Source organism: Drosophila willistoni, chromosome 3R (genome assembly GCF_018902025.1).
Source record: "Drosophila willistoni isolate 14030-0811.24 chromosome 3R, UCI_dwil_1.1, whole genome shotgun sequence".
Lineage (NCBI taxonomy): Eukaryota > Metazoa > Arthropoda > Insecta > Diptera > Drosophilidae > Drosophila > Drosophila willistoni.
In genome coordinates this window covers 11,772,147-11,798,211 of record NC_061086.1, presented here as the reverse complement: position 1 = coordinate 11,798,211, position 26,065 = coordinate 11,772,147, and the positions used below count along the sequence as shown (strand labels likewise).

Genomic DNA, 26,065 nt, shown 5'->3' with positions numbered 1-26,065 from the left:
TCATTCAATTATGGACAGCAAGCGGCTGCGGCATGGTGATGGAGGAATGAGGGAGGAGAGAGCGCAAGAGGATAAGCCACATTAGCATTCCGAAAGTGCGGCAACGGAAGCTGCAGAGGCAAACATTTCGGCGCCTTTGGTCGCCCTTTTATTATGCGAATATTATTTAAGCATTCACAATTCCATTTTAATTTAATTCGACGATGTTAGTAACAGCCGGAGCTGTTGCCGGAACCGGAGCCGCCACTGCTAGGCTATTCTCAGTCAGTGTAAAATTACAGTGAAAACTATTTAGCATAAATAGTCTAGAATTGCGGTTATGTCAGTCGCCAGGGAATCGAGTTGAATGGCTGAATGGGATCTCGAGTCTTTAACCTAATACAAGTATCAGCTGCTGCCACCAGTTAGCCACCAGTACGCCTCTGTAGAATCTCTAGAAACCTGCTGATATGGCTGCTGCTGTTGCTCCTTCTGGTCCTTTTATTAGCGCATATCATATTCTCTTCCTACAAACTTTTTTTTGTCTCTGCTTGTTATTTTTTTTCTTCTTATTTTTGTTGTTTGTCTTTGGGAACCGTTTAGATAAAGCCATTCCCTTGGGTAGCTATTCGTTTCGTTTCGTTTTTCTTTTTGTGTGTTTCTGTTTTTCGTTTTTTATCTTTTTTAGGGGCATAAAACAACATGTTTAGTTGTTGTCTAGGCAGCCAGTTTAATTAAAAACAGAAGTAGGTAAATAAAAGAAGAGAGGTAGCGACACAGAGGGGGAGGCAGCATTCGAAATGTTATAGAAGAAGATATTTTCTCTTGGGCCAAAATAAAAAGAACCCTCAATGACTATATAGTGAAATTTGTCGCTTTTCATTTTAATAAGTAATTTGGATGCCTGACAGAGTTTTTTTTTTGTAGTCCCTATGGGGTATTGCTGCCAATAAGGTTTGAAAATTAAATTCAATTAGCATAAGTAAAATATAGCAAATTAAACTCTACTCTTTGAAACTTTTGAATATTTTAAAGAGTTTTATTAGAATACCTTGAGAAAACGTTTATTTTGGCAACCTTAACATCGAAAAACTCCTAATGCTAGAGTTTTTTAAGGAATTTCCTGGGAAAACCTTGAGACAAACTAAATTTACAAAGCAATTTTTGTAGAACACCTTCAGAAAGCGTTCTCTTTTGGTAACCTTAGTATTGATAAAACCTTTGTGCTGAGGAATTTTCTTGGAAAGCCCTGACAAATATTGAAAGAAATTGCGTTAGATATTTGATTTCATAATTTGGTTATGATAGATATTAGATTTCCATTTTCATAGACTATTTTAAATCTGTCACTTAAATTTCTTTATCCCTTTTTAAGAAACTTAAGATAAAGTTACAAGTTTTTTATAGTAGAGTATAATTTTTTAAGTTTGTCCCATGTAATGTTGTTTTTTTTTTCATTTATATTACATTTTTTAATATAAAGTTTAAATTTCATGTCTGACGTAGTATTATTTTAGTTGACTTAAAGTTTCCTATGCTCAATTAGACTTCTACAACTTGGCTTCATTTTAATTCTACTAGTTCTAAGATTTTATGAGTGATAATAAAGGTTAAACAAATTGTTTAAAAAAGTTCTAGGACACTTGTCTTTTTCACTTCTCATTGCAGTGACAGCAAGAAATATTGATCAGGGAACTTTTGGTTTATTTTTAAGTTGATGAAAACTTTATTTTGCCCCAATTTCACTTTTAATTTTCATTTCTCTCTGCTTCCTTTTCGAAACCAACTGTGCTGAGCGTGTGTTTTCCCACAATCCTCTCCTCTCTTATTACACCTTCTTTCCCTTAGATCAGTAAACTGACTAATTTAATTATTGCAGTAGATTTCCTCCACCTCCTTTTGAAATCCCCAACTCTTTTGTAAAGTCAACCTTAAATAGATTTTGTTAAATTTTGGGCTTTTCAACAATTTTCTTTTGCAGAACTCGCATGCTCTAAAAAAACAAATACAAATTTTAAACCAAAAAACATCAAAAACCGATGCAAAATTTTAATAAATTGTATTAAAAATCTAAAAACAACATATAATAAAGTGAATAATTTGCGTACACTTGTAAAAAGTTAAACACAGACAACCAATAAAAACAAAACCAAATTTATAAACCAAACTTAATTACAATTGTGATGCTAAAAGTTAATTGCATAAAATTGCAGCCAAAAAACAAAACAAATATAAAATTTAAACACACAAAAAACCAAAACTTAAGCATTTAAACATAAGAATTAAAATGAATTAACACGAGGAAAACTTCACGCAGCGACCAAAAAGGATAAAAGTTTAAAAAAAAAAGAAAAGGCAAAACTCACTCAAACATAAATCAATTAAAAAGGAAACAATAATTCACAGAACAAAGAACAAAAGAAACAGAAGAGTAAACGTTTTTTTTTTAGTATTAATATTAAATTACTACTAAATGAATGTACAGTGATAGCAACAGAATTTACATAAACCAAAAGAAAGAAAAACCAATAGAAGAGGACATCAGCAACAAGAGATAAACGGCGACCCACATAAATCGATTGTTGTTGTTTGCTTGAAAGACAGAGAAAGAGAAAGAGAGAATTTAAGCTGCTCACACACCGAGGACAAATACTCACATAGTTGTTGTTGTTTATTATTATAACGATTATTATTATTATTATTACAATTATTACGGAAAAATTGTTGTAGTTGTTGTTGTTTTTGGTGGTTGTTAGCCATAAAGAGGCATCCTGAGAATCATTGTAATCATCATCATCATCAAACGCTGTGATTAGGAGACATAAATAGAAGCAGAAATTTACTGAAAAAGAAAAAATACTCAACCAGCAAAAATATATTGGCCACAAGAGATGCCACAAATGCGCAATAGACGCAGCAGCAGCAGCAGCAAGAGCAACAGCAACAACATTACCAGTAATAGCAACAACAACAACAACATAAGCAGCAGCAGCAACAACAACAATAACACGTATAGCAACAACAGCAACATATCAGAAAGCTAAAGAAACTATATACAAGTGAGACAACCTACACAATTTATCCGCGCCAAACGTCGCCACCGCCACCGCATCGATTGCAATGCTCTGGTAGCCAAGACAGTTTTACGGTGGATCACTACTGTGGCGGCGGCGGAGGCGGCGACACACAGGGGGCTGGAGCGATTGGAGCTGGAGCTGGAGCAGGTGCAGCAGGAGCCGGAGCAGCAGGAGGAAATCAATGGTCGACAGGACACGGTGGCGGCGGCGGCGGCGTGACATCGGTCGGCGGTGTCGGCATGTGCCAGCATCATGGGCTCACATCACAATCGTTGATGTCCGGTGGCGGCTCGCACATGTCCCTATTGGGTGGCGGCGGCGGCGGCAGCAGTGGCAGCAGCGGCATGAGCGGCAGCGGCGTTGGCAGCAGTGGCCAGGGTATTCCACAATGCCCGGCAGCGGCGGCGGCGGCAGCAGCTGCAGCTGCAGCGGATGCTGCCATGCACTCGGGTGGACATTGCCGCAGCATGAGCGGCCTCAGCTCGATAAGCATGACAACACCGCCTTGTCCGCCCCCGCCGACGCTGTTCAATCCCTGCAGCTCAGCCCTGTCCCTGCAGCAGGCGGCCGCCTCTTCGCGTTGGGGGCCGCGCACCTCTTGCCCCGTGCATAGTCCGTTTCGTGTGCGAGTGCCCAATGGCTCCATATGCTCCGGACACCAGGTGAGAGAGAAAAAAAAAACAAAAACCAAAGAAAAAAAAAAAGAAAGGGCAACTAATTATAACTAACTCCTACATACTACTAACTAATCAACTATTCTGGGTATTAAATTGTCTATTAAATGAGATTCGTTAACTAATTGCATTTACTTATCATAAAAGAGCAGCAGACGCAGCTTGCCACAAAATGTTTGCGCTTTTCCGTTTTGTTTCGTATAATTATAGCTTTAGAGTGTACTTGTATATATATATATATACCTAAAGATTATATCTTTATATAAATATAGTGTGTACATATATATCAATCTATTCAACTTAACTTACTTACTAAATGTATCTATCGTTTTCTCTTTCTCTATCTCTCTCTCTCTTGCACGCTCATCCGTCTGTAACGATTTTGTTGGCCTGGCAGGTAAGCAAAGCTAAAGGAAACCAAGTGCCCAACACATTTTGGCAGCACCCAGAAATGTGTCAACGACATGTAAGATTATTTTAATTTGGGTGTCCCACAATCACACCCGCACACGCAGACACACACCCACGCATACCCAGGGACAGAAATGGAGATAGAAACCGAGAGACTTATGTACAAATAGACCGCACATGGCAACCACAGGAAAAGACATATGTAGTAACCATTTACGTGCGACGAGATGTGTTTTAGGATTTCCATTCTTTTTTTTTTTGGTAGAACAACTAGAGATACCCCAAATATGCAATTATCGTTATGTTAACTGGGTAAAAACAATTTCCTAATCTATCTACTTATGCTGCTTAGTTTGTCTCAAAAGGGCATTTGGTTTTGTGTCATGAAAGGGAATGAAGGACCTTAGGAGTCTTTAGATTGCTCCCTTATCAATGAAAACCCTTTCCTTCTCACCCATAGTTTTGCTTTGCCAGATTTCATCAGTTTTAACTAACCCAATGTAAGTCAAGAAGTCTTTATGGATCGTACCTTATACCTTATTGAAAGCAATTTCTTTGAAATCCATTTCCGTTCCATGTTTCATTTCCATTAGTTTTATGTTGGCTTTTGAAAATGTAGCATACTTTTTGAGGCATAACCAAATCATGGTCTATTTTACTAAGTGGCAATAATACTCACATATATATCTCTGTATATATACAACATATATATATATATATAAAACTGACGTAGCATCCTACGTGGTAGTTCTCAATCGCATAGTTTTGCCTATTTTGCTTGTTTGGTTTTTCGTAGGTTTTTTTTTTTCAACCAAATTATAAAGAGCTCGATTCACATGATTGCCCAAGCGATGCTCAGTTTGGGACAGCTTTTGGGTTTGACTCTGCTATCCTATCCTAAATCACCGGCAGGCGCAGCGCAAGTTTTGCTTGAGTGCCCACCAAAGTAGGCAGCAAAAAAAAAAAAAGAGAAAAAAAATGGAATAACATAGAAAGGACAAACTAAAATGTGGAAACACAAAAACTAAACGTTAGATTGGGTCGACTGACTGGGTCGACCGTCAAAAGTCCCCGATTTTGATTCTGCTTTGTGACAATTGCCGTTTAACGCTATTTCTCTTTTACTCCTACATCCTGTCGCCCTTCGTTTTACTTTGTGTGTGTTCCCTGTTTCGAGTATCAAATTGAATGTTACTAATGCAATTAGTTCACACAAAATAATTTTCTTCCACTCGATTATAGAGCTTAATATGCTCGTTGTCGTTTATTATAAACAAAAGAAACAGAGAAAAACTTGGTAAACTCACACACAGACACACCAAAGTAAAAGTTTTATCTAGTATATAAAAACAGAAAAGAAGAAAAAGAAAAGGGACCAAGTCATATGCAAAATAGGCACACAGCTCAACGTCGCCTGAAACAAGCGTAACAAACCATTACGCCTTTCAATTTTTGCGTCGGGCTAGCGAATTTACATAAATATTACACAAGAAGGCAGAGCTGAGAGCCTCGACTCGACTCAACTCAACTCGATTCCACAATGTAGATGGGCGGCATAGCAAATAGGCTCGTTATGATGGAGAACAGACAAAAAAAAAGAAGAAAACCAGGATGACAGCGTCAGGGTGGGCTAATTTCAAGGCGCTTTTGGCATTTTCTCTCCTTTTTTTTTTTTTTGGTTTTGTTTTGTTTGCTTGGTAGATCATCCCCAAAAATACTCGGCAAACGGAACTAGCAAAAGGTGTGGTTGTAGCATTAAATTGAGTTTTCAGATAACGATATGAACTAGATGATGACGCTGATGATGATGGAGCGGGGAAAGAAATATATATTGAATGTGCTCAATGATAATGATGATGATGATGATGATGTTTAGATTGTCCAAACTTTTAAAGTGACTTGAAAAGAAGTAAATGTCCATATGAAATGGGTCTGAAAAGCAATTTGAAATTGTAATCTCATGTTGATTTATGATATTTATGTATATTGTTATCAATTCCAAATCGTTATGGCCATAAATGATTAAAAGGTTGCGCGCCAACATTTATGGATAGAAAACCAAAATTTAGTTCAAATTCTTTCTATCTTTTATGACCTGTAGAGAAAATTAAATAAAAGTAGACAAAGCACCATTACAATTTTTATTGATTTCTATTAGAAAACCCATTAGATATATATTCTCTCTTACCTAATGTAATAAATTAACTGAAGCGCAGTCTGAAATCGTTAATTTTCAACTTATATACATACATATATAGTGATAATATCAATGTTCGATTGAAAACGTTTTTGGCAAACAACATTTTTGGCAATTGCCAAATGTACGTAGTGTCCTATCTCTCCATCGCGCTCTTAAAATAATGAGACTATAATTATTTATGTTATGGCATAATGCATTCAATATTTCGATAAAAGAAGCAGGAGAAAACAGAAAAATTGTAAACTTTTAAAAATAAAGTGCCAGATTTTACTGAAATCTGATGCATTAAGATTATTAGAATAATTGATAAAGTGCAAAGAGTACGATGAAAATTGTAGGGTTATTATCTGAATTTAAATTTACCATGTATAATACGTGTATGTGGAATTTATAATTTGGTTGCAAGTACATTAGCAGCCACATTGTGATTTTCATAATATTTTATCTACCTTGATGGGCTGTGCCATGGGCATGGGCCAAAAAATGAGAAAAAAAATAAACCAAAAAATTTAATATTCCCTTTGCTGGCAGCCATTTTGGGCATATGGCATATGAAAAGTTTTATCTTGATAGCAGAACTTTTAGAGTGAAGGGCAGGCAGAGAGAGAGAGGAGCAAAGGAATGACTGTCAGAGGCAGTGATGCCCCATTATTGGCTTGGTAAAAATGGGACAAAAATGTGCCTGCTGCCTGACTGACTAAGTGACTAACTGACTGACTGTTCTGCCTTGAAGCCTTGACACTCTTCATTTGTGAATGCGTTAATTGCGCAAGCAAGACACAAGCATCAGCCACTTGCCTTAGTGTGTGTACATAACACACACACACACACACACATGCAGGCTGTTGATGATGATGAACAGGCACAATGGCATGGAACAAGCAGTTAGAGGCTGTGCCAACAACATTCAACAACAATGGCGATTACAACGGCAAGTGTGTACATTATTTTGCAATTTAGTAGGCCCGCTTTTCCCCCCAAACCATGTGCCATGTGTGTCCCCAAGATTCCCTCTCTCCGTCTCTCTCTCTCCCTCTCTTAAAGTAAACATAAAAACAGCAATAACAAGAACAACTTGATAATAACAACAGCAACAACAAAAAAGTCAAGAAATAATTAGTTTACTTGTTAGAAAAGTGAGTTATCGCCCTATGTGCCGGCTTCATGTTGTTTGCCTAGTTGAAATTGAATAAACAAATTTCATATGCAGTACACACACACACACACACGCACGCACTGTAAACACACACACACATATGGCCTGGCATAGACAATGCGCCCAGAAGTGTTGAGTGTGCAAAATAATAATGTATATTTTACACAAAGAAAAACTCCGCAAAACGTGCAAAGCGTGAGCTCTAAACCAAGAGATGGATATTGTGTGAATGAGAGAAGGGAGGGAAAAGAAGTGTGAGGAGAGACAAAAACAACATGGCCGTGTTTTAAAATGGCACACACACACGCTCACAGCCTCTCACACGTGAAGTATAAAAAAGTGTTGCCTACCCAACAGGCGCAGCATGAAAATGGCATCATTAGTCTCAGGGGAGTGAAAGAGATAGAGAGGCAGGGAACTGCTTATTAAGCAGTGTGTGGCGTCGGCAAGCAGTGGTGGGGGAAAAATGGGAATATGTTTTTGACCCAACCTACTCACAGGAAGGAGTTGACGCACCGCAGATAGATGGCATCGATAAATGCATAATATGTTGCACACACACACACACGCACACCGGAATTAGGCAATGGCAATGGCGTGTGTATGTGCGTATAACAGACGTCTCTGTCAAAATATGATAAACCACCCGACCACACTACACCAAACCACATGACAGAAAGCATCAGTGAGCATCAGTCACCAGAGGAGCCAAATATCAAAATGGCCCGGCCAAAAACCATTGTTAACAAGTAACGAAAATATCAATTTTGCTGTTTTTTTTCGATACCAAAATTGAATGATGAACAGGCACCTGACAACTTGGATGCGGGGGAAATACTATATATGATTTTAACATTCTACCCCATCATCATCATCAAGCATCCGACGCGTCGCCGCTGTTTGCCATTGTTAAACTGATAAAAGGTAGACACACAGACAGAGAGAAAGAGAGAGAGAGAGAGAGCGAGATGAATCTAACTATTACCTGGCATGGAAAAGCTTGTCAATCAATCCTATTCCTACAGGAGGAGAGAAAGAGTATAGGACTGTCTGTCAATAATAATACCAACTAATAGGCAGGAAGTGTTAGCCGACGCCGCCGACAACGAAAAGGACGACGACGACGACGACGCCAACGACAGCAGCAAAGATGTCCCGCTCAATTACCATGACATAGTCGTACGGTGAATGTTGTTTATGGAGTCCAATGTTAACTGTAAGACTGTGTCTCGGTGGTTGCCAGCCAAACAACAATAGCTGGAACTCCAATCAAGGAAGTGTAGTCCAATAGACAGAGCAACAACAACAACAAAAAGTTTACCCAAGTGATTTTTGGTTTGATAGTGCAAAAGTTTTCAAGTATAGTTTCCTACTTCGTTTTTCTTTTTGAAGGTGAATCTTTAGCAACTCGTGGCAGTCAGTCTAGCTGACTGAGTGACTGACTGACGGACTGTGTGTGTTTTCTTTCTTTTTTTTTCTTCTCGTTCTTCTTGTGTTTTGCTTATCAAACGACATAAACAGACATGGTAACCCGCAAAAACCTGAGCTAGATCTGACAGCTTGACTGGCAGGCACAAAAAACAACTTTAAACAACTTTTTGGAACGCGAATTAATCATGCACAAGATTCATTTAAGTAAAGCAAACACATATGTACAATATATGTAAGTATGTGTGTATGTATGCTGCTATCTGAACTAAACAATCTATTCTCTGCTTGAATGCCTTTTTTAAGCCTTATTTTGTCTCTGTTTGAGAATAATGATAAGGCAACGAAGGAGCATTAAAACTATGCAATATGAAAAAAGAAGATAGAGAAGACATATAGTAGAGGGTGAATAAGTGAGATTGGAGCTCGCCAACAGATTAACTGGCTGACTGACTGACTGCCTGCCCTCCTGCCTGCCTGCCTGCCTGCCTGCCTGCCTGCCTTCCCCCAATGCCAGCTTGTGTCTGTGCCTGTTGTACTAATTAAAATTCGGCATTAATCCAGATGATTCAACTGTCAACGGTCTACCACATTTGTTCATTCGTACACATACATTCATGTAACTATGTGTGAGAGAAGAGGCCACATCCTTCTCTCTAGCCAGCAAACATTTTTGTGGGGGTGGTGAGGTGGGAAATGTAAGCTAGTCTCAGTCGCGTGGACGTGTGTAATTGAAGTGTGGCCTGGAATATTAAAGAGACTAAAATCGTTGTTGTCGTTGTTGCTACTTCTCGTGATGCTCGTGTTGCCATCCATTGCCACTGCCAGTGCCACTGCTGTGTAATTATTAAAACCAACAAATAACGTTCGTGTGGTCGGCACTAGAGAGAGAGAGAGAGTGGTCCTTTAGAGAGGGAATGGGATTGCGTTGGGTTGGGCATTTTTTGTGGGTATATTTTTGCGGGTTGCCTGTAGGTCCGCCCGCCCGCCCGCCTGGCTTAGCGGCAAAGCTGAAAAAAAATGACCCGAAAAAGCGGCGAAAACATGGCAACTGGACATTAGAGCTGATTCAGCAAACGTCCTTTGCAACATAGTGAAAATTTGACCAAAAAATAATAAAACAAAAAAAGAGAAAGGAGAACTTATCTAGGGTATATACAAAGGTATATACGAATTTTCAAAAACTATTAGTCGGCAGCTTAATGTTTCACAACTTTCTTGAAAGCTTTTTTTGCATTAAAACGTTTTGGCTAAAATTCTCGTGAAAAGGTTTTTAAAACTTACTTGTTAAATATTATTTGCTTGCTTTTTAGTTATTACTACTACGGAAGACTTACTTAAAGGGGATCCCTTCAGTTGTGTGTGTGTGACATTGCTTTTTGGCTCGCGCCCCACATTTCGGTGGTTGTAGTTGTTGTTGCTGCTGCCTCAGCAGAGTTTTGTGTAGGCAAACAACATGGGCAACAAGGGTTCTCTCTGATGATTGTTTAGGATCGCATGGCCAAACAAATTTGGTTTTGGAATATTCTTACCAAGGAAAACTTTAACAAGCACTTAAGTATTAATCATGAAAATCAGAATCATACTGAACTCCCCTTCCGCCCCCATAGATGTGGTGGTTGGGTCCTATGTATGTACGGGATATTTCTTGTGGTTGGTTTGGTCAAAAGTTTACCATTTCGGCGGCGACGACATTGGCGGCGACGGTGGCTGCTATCAATGTCACAGACTTGAAACGCCTAATGAGGCATTAAACTTAACTGCTCAACTTTTCGCCTGTCAAGCGCTTATTAAATTTACCGTTTTATTGGCACCCCAAAAACTTGGTGTTAACTATGCCCCAGCCGCAAGACTTAGAGCGGGGGCGGAGCAGACACAGCCAAGAGAGATGGCCGTAAAGAAGCTGATGGGGGGAGGGAGGATGTGCTTTAAGTGAAATCAGATTACGTTGTTTATCGCCCAGTTCCGTCGACTAACCAGAAGCTGCTGCCAAGAGGAGGACAGGAGGAGTAAAAGAAAGAGTCGATGCCTTACCATCATCGTCCATTCTATGGGCTTGGCATCCTATTTCCTTCTGCCATCTGCCGCATTTAAATAGTTGCCAAGTTCAGCAAATTTTATTCGAAGTAGTTAATTTTGTTTTCGGAAATTGTATTACCCATTTATTTAGTCAAATTTTGTTTGTGGCCGTGGTCCATGAAGAAGGAGAGAATGAAGGTGATGATGATGGTGGTGGGCGTGGCCATGCCTGTTATCGGTGTGAGTGTGTGTGTGTGTGGCAAACAACTAACTTTCACATTCACTCCCACTTAATGGGCGGGAGGTTGATGAAAGTTTTTTGCTAATTGGATTGAAAAGTTCTGCCAGTGACAGGCAGCAGCAGCAACAGCAACAGCAGACCCAAAACGAAGAAATTAAATGAAATGAAATGTATAAATCAGGCAGTAAGAATCAGCTTGGCTTAGTCTCATTCGCGCTTCCTCTCCCATTTCCATTTAACTGTAACTAAATCAGACTTAAAACTCGATTATCCATCAATATATCGTGGCATACAAATCCGAAAAAAATCGAATCATCTAGACGATATTTAGGCCAGCATCACATATGCAACCATATTTTTGCCATCTAAGTCTTTTCCTAATTCAGTTAGAGGGATATTTCGTTTCGGCAAAACGCTTCCTCCTGACTGGTTGTGAGCTCTGATGCTTGCTCCTGGCTCCAGGCTCTCGATGCTGAAAGCATTTTGAAATATTTATGCACACAGCATTGCGGATGAGTGAATGATGCCAGGCAGAGGCAGACAACACTTTGAAATAGTTGAAAGAACCGATTCCGAACCCAACTCGATTCCGAATGGCAATGTAATTTCTGTTTTCGAACGGCGCCAAAAAAAACAAAAAAAAAAAGAAGAGAAATCCTGAACTGAAGCCAACCTTTGGATGCCTTCTCAGATTCTCTGCGGTTGGCGTTGGCGTCTGTAACGGAAATGAAACGTGCGTCTGCCCGGAGCGGAGTGTGTGTGTGTGTGTGGGTGAGTGGTTGGTTGGTTGGTGGAACGGGTTCGAGGGACTAGAGCAATGGTACGTGCCGCCTGCTTGTGAGTGTTGATGTGTGCCTGTGTGTGGGTGTGTGTTTGTGGCATTGAGTAATCATCAACGTTGAAAATTGCGTTTTTTATGGGGCCAATGGATGATGGTAACGCTGGCTAAAAGCGCTGACGTGGCATCATTGTAGCTGTACTTAGCATATATATACATATGCAGTTCCCAATGTATAGTATAGGTATGCGTGTGTGTGTGTGTGGGTGTGTGTGTGCACAAGTGACACGGCATGGGATCGCAGTAAAATCCTTTTTTACGACATAGCCTCGACGCGACGCCTGCTCAACTCATATTACGCATTCTGTTGCGGTTGCCTTTCCCTTAACTTCTCCTGCTCCTCTTCTCTGTTGGAATGGCTCTCTTTCTTTCTCTCTGCCTGGTTGCTGGTTGATGTCTTGTGGTCTGTCGAGACCCTTCAGGCCACAGAGCACGGCAAAAATTAATTTCGCAACATATTCAAAGTGTTATTAAACATAATTTATTAAAACCAAAATTGTATAAAGCCAAGCCGTTGCCGTTGATGTTGCCTTTGCTTTTGCCCTTTTCATAGCTTGACGGCATTGCCCGACTTCTGAGAGCTTGTAATAAATTTTTGTGATTTTCTTTTTATACCCTTGCAAAAAGGGTATATTAATTTTGGTCAAAAGTGTGCAACGCATAGAAGGAAGCATCTCCGACCATATAAAGTATATATATTCTTGATCAGCTCGACGAGACGAGTTCAAATAGCCATGTCCGTCCGTCCGTCCGTCCGTCCGTCCGTCCGTCCGTCCGTCCGTCCGTCCGTCTGGATCAACGCAAACTCCTCCTAGACCGTAAGAGCTACAGAGCTGAAATTTTGCATGTAGGCTTGTTTATACTGCAGGCGTTGTATATCTCGGATTCAGCCGGATCGGATCACTATATCATATAGCTCCCATACAAAAGGCAAAGTCACGAACAGTGACTTTTGTCAATAACTTCGTTATTTTCTGAGCGATTGTCGTGAATTTTAATATTGGTGAGTTAATTACACATATAAACGACTATGCCAAATTTGATCAAGATCCGGTGACTATATCATATAGCTCCCATAGGAACGATCTTTCGAAAACAGTGACTTTGGTGAATAACTTCGTTACTTTTGACGCGATTGGTTTCAAATTAAACATTTGTTAGTTTAATATATCTGTTAATGATTGTGCCAAATTTAATAAGGATCGGGTAACTATATCATATAGCTCCCATAGGAACGATCGGTGGAAAACAGTGACTTTGATCAATATCTTCGTTATTTCCTATGTAGGCCGTTCTTTCGCAAACATTAGCCTTTTTAGCTTAAACGTTTTTCCACTTTTGATGGCTATAAGTAAGGAAAGAGTTACCAAAAATGTTGCAAGGGTATACAAACTTTGACGCGGTCGAAGTTAGCCCCGGCCCTCTGGTTTTTTTTTTCAACTGAGCCTGGCCATAGATGATGAGGTGGAGTAGGAGATGGAGGAGAAGTAGTCGACTGGGCCACAGTGTGCGGCTGTTGTATGGTGGGGAGGTCATGAGGTCATGTGGCGGCTTGTTCTCTTGTTTCTTTTTTTTTTCTTGGCTTTGCGCAACAAATGTCGCCAGTTAATGTTGTAAACAAGCTGTGCGGTCCTGAACCCGTCTGTTGGAGGCGTACCACTGACTACGCCCCTTAAGTCTGTCTCTCTCTCTCTCTCTCCTTTACACTCTCTAAGTGGGTGTGTGTGTGTGTGTGTGTCTGTAGATTCGTTTATGATATATGTGAAGAGCGTTGAAAATCGGAAATTTAATTTCCACACACAAAAAGTGGCTTTGCAACTATGCTTAGCCTTATAAGATATATATATATATATAATAATAACTGGACAGCAGCTTAATTGCTGGCCATAATTCAACCAGGAACCTCTGGACCACAAATTTTAGCCAAGTCTGACCTTATTTTTGTTTTTTTGTTCTTTTCGCCCTCCTTTCTCCTTTTGTGTGTGTGTTTTTTCCCATCTCCTCCTGCTATACATTTCTTATCTAACTAACAACAGGCTCTGCTCCACACCCATGATGTGGTCGCACGGGATGTCTATGGTGAGGAGGCGCTGCGTGTTACTCCGCCCCCCATGGTGCCGTATCTCAATGGCGATGAACTGGACAATGTTGAGGGCGGCGGCAGCGGTGAACTGCAGCATGTGACCCGAGTGCGTTTAGTGCAATTTCAGAAGAATACCGATGAGCCCATGGTAAGAGAACAATAACAATAATGGAGCCCATCTATATAATAACTAACTAAATCTCTGACTGTGTAGGGCATCACACTGAAAATGACCGAAGATGGGCGTTGCATTGTCGCTCGCATTATGCACGGCGGAATGATACATCGACAGGCCACCTTACATGTGGGCGATGAGATTCGAGAGATAAATGGCCAACCAGTGCAACATCAATCGGTTGGACAATTGCAACGAATGCTGGTAAATGGAAACTTGAAATTTGAAATCCTATAAAAGGAATCCACTAACGTTTAATTATCATTTCTGTTTGCAGCGCGAGGCACGCGGTTCGGTTACCTTTAAAATAGTTCCTTCGTACCGTAGCGCACCGCCGCCATGTGAGGTAAAGTATATCCTTGCACCCTTTCGTTACCAGGGTTATTACATTTCATTCTACGTGTGCTAATGTAGTCCAGCTTCACGCCAAATTGCGGACATTTCTGACGGACATTTAATTTGGTTTTGCGAACTTAATACTCTTTACACGTGCGCACAATGAATGCATTTGTGTGGTTAGAGGCAAAACCAATTAGTGTCTGCCACTTAATACGCCTAATGGCTTACTGAATAGACCCAAAAAAAAAAACTCGACTCACTCTTCATATATTAAACTTGCATTTTTCATCTAAAAGTAGTTCTCTCCTTCCTCCCCCCTTCTCACTCTCTCCCTCTCTCTTTATATATATATATAAAACATTATGCAATTATTTTGCTGCTCATTAACATAAATAACTCCTCACTTTTCGCTACTTCCTACTTATTTACCATGCACACACAATATAACCATGCAGCTTTTCAGGATCAGACCCGCCCCAGTGCTTGTAAGTATCACATTTCAACAAGAGACTCATATACATGGTATGTGTCTCACACACACATACACACAGACACACCCTACATTCATTAGTTCATACAAAGTTTAACAATATAAATCAAAATGCACATGTCTCATTGAACATTGACAAGAGAAGCGAATAACTGTCTGTCTAATTAATATCCTGTCTCTCATTAACAATAGCAGTAACATTAACCACAATCAAACAGCAATAGGTATACACATACATACATACACACAAATTCCCATATACAATTGCAATATTCAGAGGGTTTAACATTTCAATTGTCTGAAATCATGGCAATGAGTTTTCAATCAATATTATCAGTAAATAGCATTTCATTTAATCAAATTACTACAAAATTCTTAAGCAAACACACAAATTTTAAAGGATTTCATATATTGCAATAAAAATTCTGCATAGTTTTAATTTAAATTATTTTGGGAATACTAATATAAATTCTTAACTAAATCACTTTATTTTAAGAATTTTGTCAAAGTTACAGAAACAACAAAAACAAAATTCATTAGCTTTGGCTCAAATACATAGCTTTATTGAGATTATTATACAATTAAGCAGAAGTTTGTAACTCAGACCTCATAAACTATATATATTCTTGACATTGTCGGATCCAGAGGGCTTAGACCCCGAAAAAATAGCAATATTTTGAATCAATTTTTAATTTTTTCGCTTGTCTTTATCCTAAACTAGTAAATTTTCGATGGCCTCTCTTGAAAATGATTAAATTTTATAAGCCTAGAATCTTAATTCTTGGTAATACACTTTCCGTAAATATTTTCTAGATCTTGCTCTATGATTCTTGCTTACCGCGAAAAGTCCAGTATTTAAAGCGAGCCTAAAACTAAAATTCTACAGGAATGAGTTTGTTATTTAAGCTTTGTATTGCGCAATTGAGATCAAGTTTGACAATCCGACGGATCAGAGCTCTATAATATATAGCTGCCATAGAAAACATCAATCGCAAAGCTTACTTTTTTGAGAATTATCTCATTTTAACTGAGATAAAAAAGTTTTTTAATGTTGTCTTAGGCAATTCTAAATGAATTTTATGCAATACTGAAATATTGGTAACCGAAACTTATTGAAGAAAACTTAAGGGAAATAACGAAAAGGTATATATATATATTTCATGAAGTTGGAAACGTCTTAAATTTTTTAATACCCTCTGCAAGGGTATATAAAACACACATTAGCTATTTTCCAAATATTTATGTATAGGTTTTCATTTATTTATATATTGTTTCTTTTTCCAAGTCTGAATTGAAAAGTTTCTCAAAAGAACTCCAAACCAGTTGGTTTTTTAATAGTGAAACCAATCAAAAGTAAGCCGAAACAGCAGCATTGCAAGGGCGTGGCTTGTGGTCTTAATCCAGCCCTGTTCACATTGCAGTTGATGTAAATGTTGTTGCTCTTGTTGACAACTGCTAACGTGTAAATGAGTTTCGAAATTATTTTCAAACTAAACCCATTTTGCTGATGCAGACTTTGGCAGACAGTCGCTATATACACATACACACATACATACATACAAATACATGCACATATATATTTGAGCATTAGGGCTCAGCCAGCAATCACATCACGTTTCATCGTCAGCGGTTTTTGGTTTCATGTCTTGTTGTAACCTTAAAATTGTAACCATTATCTACTTCTTCTTCTTTTGTTTGTGTCGTCTTGTTTGGTTTTTGATTTTTGTTGTTTTCGCTTCCTGTTTAGATATTCGTGCGGGCGCAATTTGATTATAATCCGCTAGATGATGAGCTTATACCCTGTGCCCAGGCGGGCATTGCATTCCAAGTGGGCGATATACTACAGGTAGGTAGTTGCATTCCGTTAGGACCCGTCAATGATAATACTGATAACGATAATGATGCCAACAGATCATTAGCAAAGACGACCATCACTGGTGGCAGGCAAGACTGGATACGGTTGGTGGATCGGCGGGACTGATACCCTCACCGGAACTGCAAGAATGGCGTATAGCCTGTCAGACGGTTGATAAAACCAAACAGGAGCAAGGTAAGCCAACTAAAGCTAGGCTTCAGTTATATATATCATAATCTTATGCCTATTATTTATGTGTAATTGGATGCTCAAATATAATCAATCGTTTGCTACATAATTGTAATATATTGGAAAGTGTATGAAGAATAAGTAGTTACGAAATCAAATATAATGACAACAAAAAAAAAAGAGAAGGAAATCCAAAAAAATATAAAAGAACAAACAAATATGGGAAATGTGCTCTCGCTCTCAATCTCTCTCTCTCTTTCTATATCTCTTCTAAGAATGTCACCGCACTAACACACAAATATAACTCTCATATAAACACACACCCACTCACACACACACACACACTTGTACACTATAAGATGCCCCCAAACACAATTTCATATCAAGCTTAGCCAGAGAGTTGCATGCCCCAGAAAATAGTAAAAAAAACTTTGAAAATTTGCAAAAAAAACCAAAAAGATGTCAAAAAGAAAAGAATTTTTATTTTGATTAAATTTCACTTTACATTAAGCATTTTATTTATTGTTTTCTGTACAAAATATATATATATAATATTTTATCAATGTCGTCAACTCTCAAATGATCAATCAATCAATCGATTACATTATATGTATATATAACTATACGTATACTTAAAATGTATGATCATCATATATATATATATATATATATACATATATAATGCAGGAGAACCGGGTGCTGGATGTTCCGCTCACGCAGATGGGTGTGATGGATCCACAGGTAGTTAAACAAATAAGCAAACAACAAACAATTATAAACGCAACACACAAACAAAACACTCGAAACAAACAAATAACTGACAATAAACAACAAACAACAACTATAAACAGTTTCCATTTTTAAGTTTTGTTACAAATACAAATTTCTTTCCATAAATAGAAACAAGTTTAAACAAAAAACATAAAAGAGTTCACCAGCAAAATGTAGCAAAGCTCATTTAGACGGCACAGTAAAATCAAAAGTCACCGATTTCCCCTCGTTTCACCATTTGATCACTGTTGCATTATCATCTAGAAATCGTTAGCTTTATTCCAATTTCCCCAATCAATCCACAAGCCATCATCTAACTCACCGTATGTAAAAAGTCTTTGTTCAAATTGAATTTAAATTAAGTGACATCATCTCAAACTGCAAAGGCAGATCAAGTGTGATTGGGACAACACAGAGGCTAGTCAGCAGAGGAATGATGCTTAAAGACCAGATTGATCAGTATTTTATATAGGCTGAAATTTTGTCGGAGCATGCTTTGTGATGCATGTAATACATATTACTTAAGCATGTGGCTTTTTATTAATAAGAATTAACAAAATAAATTGCATTTTATTATAACATTTGCCATTTAATGTATTACCCACAGTAAACTGTTCCATATTCGGGCGTAAGAAGAAGCAATGCCGAGATAAATATCTGGCCAAACATAATGCCATATTTGATACGCTCGATGTGGTTACATACGAAGAGGTTGTCAAAGTACCAGGTACGAATTGAAAAATTATCATTTATTCTTAATTAATTAATTTGTGCACTTTTTCTTGCAGTGGGTGATCCAAATTTCCAGCGTAAAACCTTGGTGCTATTGGGTGCACATGGTGTTGGTAGGCGGCATATTAAAAATACTTTAATATCCAAATATCCGGATAAGTACGCCTATCCCATACCACGTAAGTATAATATAATGGAAGTTCATCTACATTAATATTAAGAGTATTTTTTTTTTCTTACTGGCTAAGTTGAATTTGATATATGATCCTTTCTCCAAACATTATCATCATCATTATCATTATCCTTTTTCCAAACCAAATGTTCCATTCAATGAGAAACATAATGCATCATTTTGTTGCTTCTAAATGTCTATTTTGATTGTTGTTACTTCTAAATGACATTTTGCTAACAGATTAATATATAAATTTGCCAATATATTGAAACATATCGTTGAATTAATCGATTATATTAATTTTTCTATGATTAATCGTAAACAATAAACGCGCAGCTTCGCTTAATCATTTGCTAAATATTATTGATTAATGACTTTTAACTTTTAACTACTGACAAAATCAAGGCCAATTTCTATAGAGTTTTTAAATATCGAATACTTTGCTTCTTAAAACGAGTAAAGTGAATGACTCGACTTTATGCAATACTCTAATACATATGTATATAAATACGTAAATATATATAATTTTCTATCCTTTGCAGATACAACGAGACCTGCTAAGCCCGAGGAGGAGAATGGACGTAGCTATTACTTTGTGTCGCATGACGAAATGATGGCTGATATTGGTGCCAATGAATACTTGGAATATGGTAAATAACTAAACCCATTCACTCCGACTCTCTCACTCAATGACGGCAATTTTATTTTAATATGTTTTTTGTTTTTGTTTGCAGGAACTCATGAGGATGCCATGTATGGCACCAAATTGGATACCATTCGACGCATACACACTGAGGGTAAAATGGCCATATTGGATGTTGAGCCGCAGGCGCTTAAAATTCTCCGCACCGCTGAATTTACACCCTATGTAGTGTTCATAGCGGCACCCTCGTTGCAGAATATTGCAGATGTAAGCATTCTGATAACCCATAGATAGATGGAGATAGAGAGAGAGCCAGTTACGACATTTCTAATTGGTTTTCGTTCTTTGATTGCATTTACAGTATGATGGAAGCCTAGAGCGTCTGGCCAAGGAATCGGATATGCTGCGTCAGCTATATGGCCATTTCTTTGACTTGACCATTGTGAACAACGATATTAGTGAGACAATTGCGACACTAGAAACGGCCATTGAACGTGTACATACCACTCCGCAATGGGTGCCCGTCTCCTGGCTCTACTGACAAGACAGTGAGCTGGAATGCCCCGATTGTCTGGAGGGCTGCGATTGTGAATGGGATGCATATACACAGGCATCGAATGTGGCCCTCTATTAAGTAACAGGAGGAGCGCCCACACACACACACATACACTTGCAAACAAACACCACATACACACACAGAGAGACGACGACACCATTAAAGTATTACCATGGCACAAAAACAAGTCAACACAAGCAGCAGCAACAACAACAAGAGAAAACAAAATCACTGTAAAAGTGGTTTTAAAGCGCCTGGCGCTTAGCTATATAGACAAATGTAATGGGTATTATGGGAACTGCAGTCGCAACGCAAAGACAGAATGTTAATTTTTAACAATCAATTGGATTTGCCCTCTTTATGTATTAAGTACAGTTTATTTTTTTTATTTAGTTATTATTATTATTGTATAGCATTTATTGCCATTCCAGTTATAGCAGCAAGCTGTTTTGTTTAATTTTTTTATAACTTTTCAATTTGTTCATGTTATTTGTTTTGATTGTATTATTCATATTTATTATTATCAATGTACATTTTGTTAGTATTCTGTTTGCCAGAGACAGCATTAAACGCTTATGTATGTAAATCTTGCTCTTGTTAGATAATTAAGTTAACTAAAAATACAACAAAAAAAAAAAAAAAGAAAAACACTTTTAACTCTGATGTTTGGCAATTCCGTTTTCTTAATTATTCGAACATATTACAAAGAAAATAAAATTAATGAAACGAAAGTTTAAGAAAATGGAAACCAATTAAATGCAAATTGTTTAAACATTCTATTCTATTGTTTTCACACACACAAGTCTTTTGAAAAGCGATCGTAAAACGAGTTGGTAAATTATAGCAAACTACGTAATTAATTATAATTAAACATAGACACAAAAAGACAACAAAAAATATTCACAAAAACAAAATGGAAATATAACAAACAAAATAAAGCAACACAAAACCAAATATGACGTGAGCAATTTCAAGTGTTTCAAGAAAAAGTAAAACAAAATAATAATAATAAAGAAAAGCAAAACAATTACATAAAATACATAGAAGAAAAAATAATGAAAACTGAGAAATAAATGCAAAGAATTAACAAGAAATTAATAAATGAAAAATGTGCACGTTTTAAATGCAATACAGAAAATGATCAACTACACACACACATACATACAGACACACATAAACGTGGAGAAGAGGAAGTATATTTGTTGACATTTAATTAAATTAAATGAAAGATAAAACAAATGCAATCAAAGATAAAAAACATAATTATTTGCAGCAGCGTTTAATAAAAGCAAAAAACAAACAAACAAAACATAGAGTGAGCACAACAAAAACACACATACTAACAACAGCAAACATTTAAACAAACATTTAATTAATAAAATGAACAAAATAAAACAAACAAAAAAAAAACTCCCAAGAAACCAAACCAAAAACTATTTAACAGAAGCGAAGTGCGCTGGTCGACGCATTGAACACACACAGTCACATACACACATATATATACACATATATATATTTTTTGAACAACTCAAACTCAGGTTGGATACATTGAAAAATCAGTCAAGTTCAATAATGTTAAATATAGCGAGCGCTTCCTTTTAACCCACAGCCAAAAACAAAACCAAAAACCAAATAAAAAAACCGAAACGAAGAGACAAACAAAACGAACGAAAAAGTAAACAAAAGTAACCAATATGAAACAGAAGATTCAAAGAGCTGAACGAAAACAAAACAAAAACCATATGAGATTGAAGATAAACCCACAAAAAAAAAAACAAAAAAACCAAAAAGCCACCCAGCAAAAACTAATTAGCAACTTTGCAGCTTCAAATTTTTAAATGTATTAACTAAGTACAAAGTTAAAAGACAAAGATCATTTTGTTGCTGTTACCACAACTAAGTAGATCTTCATTTTGCATAAAGGCTTAAGATTGGAAGACGAATTTATCATAATTAATTTATGCTTTTACTACCTCCTAGAAGGAGTTCCCAAAATGAAGTTGACTTAATTGAGTTTTTTAAAAAAGATTGTATCTTTATGATAATGCTCCAAATTCTGGGTAGTTCTTTTAGTTCAAAACTCTTAATTTTTAAGTTTTAAAAAGGGAATTACCTTAATGAAACGACTTCTTTGTTAAAGTTTCTTTAAAAAATGTTTGAGGAGCATAAAGTATTCCATTTAATTGGCCAACTTTGCGACAACTTTACTTAATATTCTAATCAATGGCGGATCCTAGGGTAGGAAATGAGAGATACCGAGATTTTTAAATTAAAACTTGTACATTTTTCAGCGAAAATGCTAGATTTTCCCTACCAAAATTATGAATTAGATCCGTTAGAAGGAGAACTTAAAGAGTCCTAAAAAATGTTTATTAAAAGACTTTTGACATTAACCATTCTAGTAAGGATGATGATCCTTATATGCTGCTTTTATCCTAGCTGATGAGCTATTGGATTTACGGATATTTTAACTTAAAATCTTAACTTTTTATAACACATAATGTTATTATTATGACTATGTGAGGTCCATTCCAAAATGCTACCAGCTAAAATCTACCTTACGCTGTGGCGTTAACCTGTTATACACGGGAAGGCCAAAGAAATCTTCTAGCATTAACTGCTCAGAAGTAACTTAATCGCAAAAATAAATAAAATCTAGCTTTTTGATATTTTCTTTCGAGAATTACCTTTACATTCGTCATTAGATCGTCACGATCATAATCTCTAAGGGAATGTTATTGAGAATAGTTGATTCTGACCCAAGAAATTGTAAATTATTTCTATTTTCAAAACTATGAGATCTTCAAGGACTCAAATTTGCTATTTGCTTTTAAAGGAATGCAATTTTTTACTCCAAATTTTACATAGAAGGTTGCAAAACTTAGAAAATCGTTTACAATTCTCTATAAATCGTTATCCTCTTGGATTGTAGACAAAGTTTCTTAAGATGTTAAATTCTTTTGTTGGGGACTCTTTCAATCAATTGCCACGAGTTTTTCTTAACCCGTTTTTTCGTTATGACCATTGAGACCAATTAAGCTTCATAAATGCATTAAATGAATTTAGGCTAAGGAGTGCACATGCAATCACAAAACGCTCACAAAAAAACTAATAAACTATTGAAAAAAAACAACGGAAAACAAAAAAAAAAAAAGGAAACATGGATAGGCTTTAAAAACTATCTCTCTGGAAGGCCAAATGAATATTCTGTTATGTATTTCTTTTTAGTTTTTTGTTGGTAACTTTCATTTGGGCACGTGGAACACTCTTACTTTAGGCAGCAGTTAAATAAATAAAACAAAAGCGCCAACACTAAAAAATAAAAAAAACACAAAGCAAGCAAGATTTTTGGGCAAGAATGATGCAAAACTTTAAAATTAGTAAATATATTGCAAGAATTTGAATTTTATAAAAGCAAAAACAAAAAACAAAAAATGCAGCAGCAAGAATTAAACTTACCACCCACCCTTTTCCCTAATTCTATTTAACCTATTTAAGTCGAAGTATTTATTTGAACAACACACGAAACACTATAAAATTATTGACACCCAAGACACAACAACAACAATTCTATGGTTTCAAGATGGTTGAACAACAAAAACAAACAAACAAAACACGACAAACTACAAGAAATATTTGTATGACGCTGAGCTATATGCAACTTTTTTGGTTCTAAAGCGTTGAAGAGAAAAAGGAATATAACAAAGGCAGATAGACAAAGAGAGAGAGCGACAGGCAAAAGCTATGCAAATCATAGAACTAACCCAACTAAACCCGAAAAAGAAATGATTAAAAAAACCAAAAAACTGAAGACCTAAAACTACCTACCCACTTAAAAGAAAATGAAGCCAAGTGGCCAAATTAACTAAGTATTACTACCTATTAAAAATGAGAAAAATGTGTATGTATTGTATGTATATGTATGTATATTTTGCAGCCCCCCGCCCTTGTCCCCGACCCCCCACAATTAAAACTTAGGCTGGGTGTGCCATAAAACACCCAAAAGAAAAATGAAATGCTCAAATCAAAATCTAATATTTTATGACAAACGATGAAGATAAAGATGAAGAAATTAGAATGATGAAAACTCTGGCCCAACTCTTTTGGCTAGAATTTCGAATGGTTTTTTATGTGTATAATTTTAGTTTCAAATTTTGATTTCAATTTTAATTTCTTCTTAGCTGATGCGAGCAAAAATTGTAGCCGTATACCTAAGAACGACAACAACAACAAACAAACAAACAAAAAATTCATGCTAATATTAAGTAACAAAAATTTATTGTTGATAATACAAAATGCAAAACCAAAAGAAACAAAAAGTAACACAAAAACCAAATGAAATTACACATTTTGGTTAATTAAACCAAAAGAAAAAACAAAACAAACAGAAAACCATGTGAATTAGAATTTTTCCCTAATTGAATAAGTTGATCGATGAATGATAATGAAATTGATGATGATGATGATGATGAGTAGATGAATATAATGATAATGCTTATGATCTCCAATATGTCAATAGAATTGTATGCAAAAGTTGACAGAAAACGATTTGAGCTAATTGAGAGAGAATTGTTGTTAAAAATAATGAAATGAAATGATTGGATGAATAGGATTGACACAAGCGAAAGACATGTCAAGAAGTTAGAAAATATCATTTAAAATAAATGATAAAAAAAAAACAAACAAACAAAACAAAAAAGGTATTATATATACATAGTTTAAACATGGGATTAATAATAATAATAAAATTGATGAAAATGGGAATGCGAATTAAATAAAATGAACAAACAAAAACAAGTAAAAACACACGAATAATGCTTTTTAATTCCATTGGTGTTTTTTTTTCTTTGCCATGAACGACAAACAACTCAAAAGTTGAATTAATTTTGATCAAGTCGGAGTTTTAATACCCTATGCAAATTTTTTGTTAACATATTTTTGGGTATATGTTAGGGCATAGAGTGAAATGGTCGCCAAAATGTAAGTAAAAGGCAGAAGGAAACTTTGCCGACCTTTTGAACAATATATATCCTTGATCAGCAGGTTCATTTCGTTCAGTTGAGTCGATATAGCTTGATTAAAATATTGGATCATACAATTTCTATTTCAAGAACCAAGTTCTTTGATCTGTAGTTTTCGAAAACCACTCTGAAAGCTTCACACTGCAACTAGTTGGGAATTACAAGCATAGCTAACTATTCCTAACCTTATTTTATGTTTGTTTGGAATACAAAGTATCTGATAATTTTCTAACTTTACTGCAATAAATTGGAAACAACTGTGAATAAAGTTTAAAACTCAATTTTATATAAAACTAAGTTACAAAATTGGGTTTTCCACAATGATGATAGATGATAGTGAATAATACCATGTTCGAAGGGGAATTTAATTTACTTTCATAGTTTAATAAAATAAACACTTTAGAATCAATTATTTCCGTAAAACTTCCGTTCGGGCTTAAATTCGGGGCTTTGCATTAAATTGCACCAGACAAAGAAAACGACTAAGGCTAAGCTCACGGAACTTACGGTACAATATCTTAATACAATGACAAAGTTATTAAACAGAAACGAGCAATCTGTTTATTTGAAAATCGCAAAAAATTTAAATTAAGAGACAAAAAGCTGTGTGTCCCAAAAACTTTGTCATCACTGATTTTATTACCTTTTCAAAATCACCCAAAAAAGAAAAATATTAATACAGAAAGCAGTCTAATTCTAATTTAAGATTTTAGACTAAACAATTTACATATATAGAGGCATAAATATTTGTCAGATATATCTTAAAATATCGCTTATTTTAAAGTTATAATCCTTGCGTTATTTTAAAAAGTTTCTGATCAAATACAAATATTATGTTTCTTATCCTCTTTCTAATTAAAATAAATTATAAACGTGATAATTCTTTTTAAAATTTATCCCCTTTCAAGGGGGAAAATGGTACCTAATCACGACATCTCTTTTGCCTTACTTTTTGTTATTTTACACTTTATTAATCAGATTTTGGGCATATTTAAGAACTATTTTCGATTCTTTTT

At 36.3% G+C, this 26,065-nt stretch overlaps 1 protein-coding gene across 7 annotated transcripts in view; it reads left to right on the top strand.

Moving 5' to 3' along the window:
* The window catches only part of LOC6650333 (peripheral plasma membrane protein CASK), a 34,596-nt gene extending 14,196 nt beyond the window's left edge, over nt 1-20,400 (top strand). Inside the window, exons 1-13 of one of the 7 annotated variants that reach the window (XM_015176700.3) lie at nt 2,970-3,718; nt 14,060-14,254; nt 14,321-14,485; nt 14,559-14,627; nt 15,076-15,105; nt 16,858-16,956; nt 17,022-17,160; nt 17,842-17,895; nt 18,533-18,652; nt 18,714-18,836; nt 19,372-19,479; nt 19,564-19,739; nt 19,834-20,400. In XM_015176700.3, the coding sequence (XP_015032186.1) occupies nt 3,296-3,718; nt 14,060-14,254; nt 14,321-14,485; nt 14,559-14,627; nt 15,076-15,105; nt 16,858-16,956; nt 17,022-17,160; nt 17,842-17,895; nt 18,533-18,652; nt 18,714-18,836; nt 19,372-19,479; nt 19,564-19,739; nt 19,834-20,013 (1,881 nt within the window). In that variant the 5' untranslated portion in view covers nt 2,970-3,295 and the 3' untranslated portion in view covers nt 20,014-20,400. Of the gene's footprint in view, nt 1-2,969; nt 3,719-4,127; nt 4,227-14,059; nt 14,255-14,320; nt 14,486-14,558; nt 14,628-15,075; nt 15,106-16,857; nt 16,957-17,021; nt 17,161-17,841; nt 17,896-18,532; nt 18,653-18,713; nt 18,837-19,371; nt 19,480-19,563; nt 19,740-19,833 lie in introns of those variants that run through there. The other 6 variants (XM_015176697.3, XM_002073626.4, XM_015176699.3 and 3 more) reach the window with 6 other exon arrangements.
* The last annotated feature ends 5,665 nt before the right edge of the window (nt 20,401-26,065 follow it).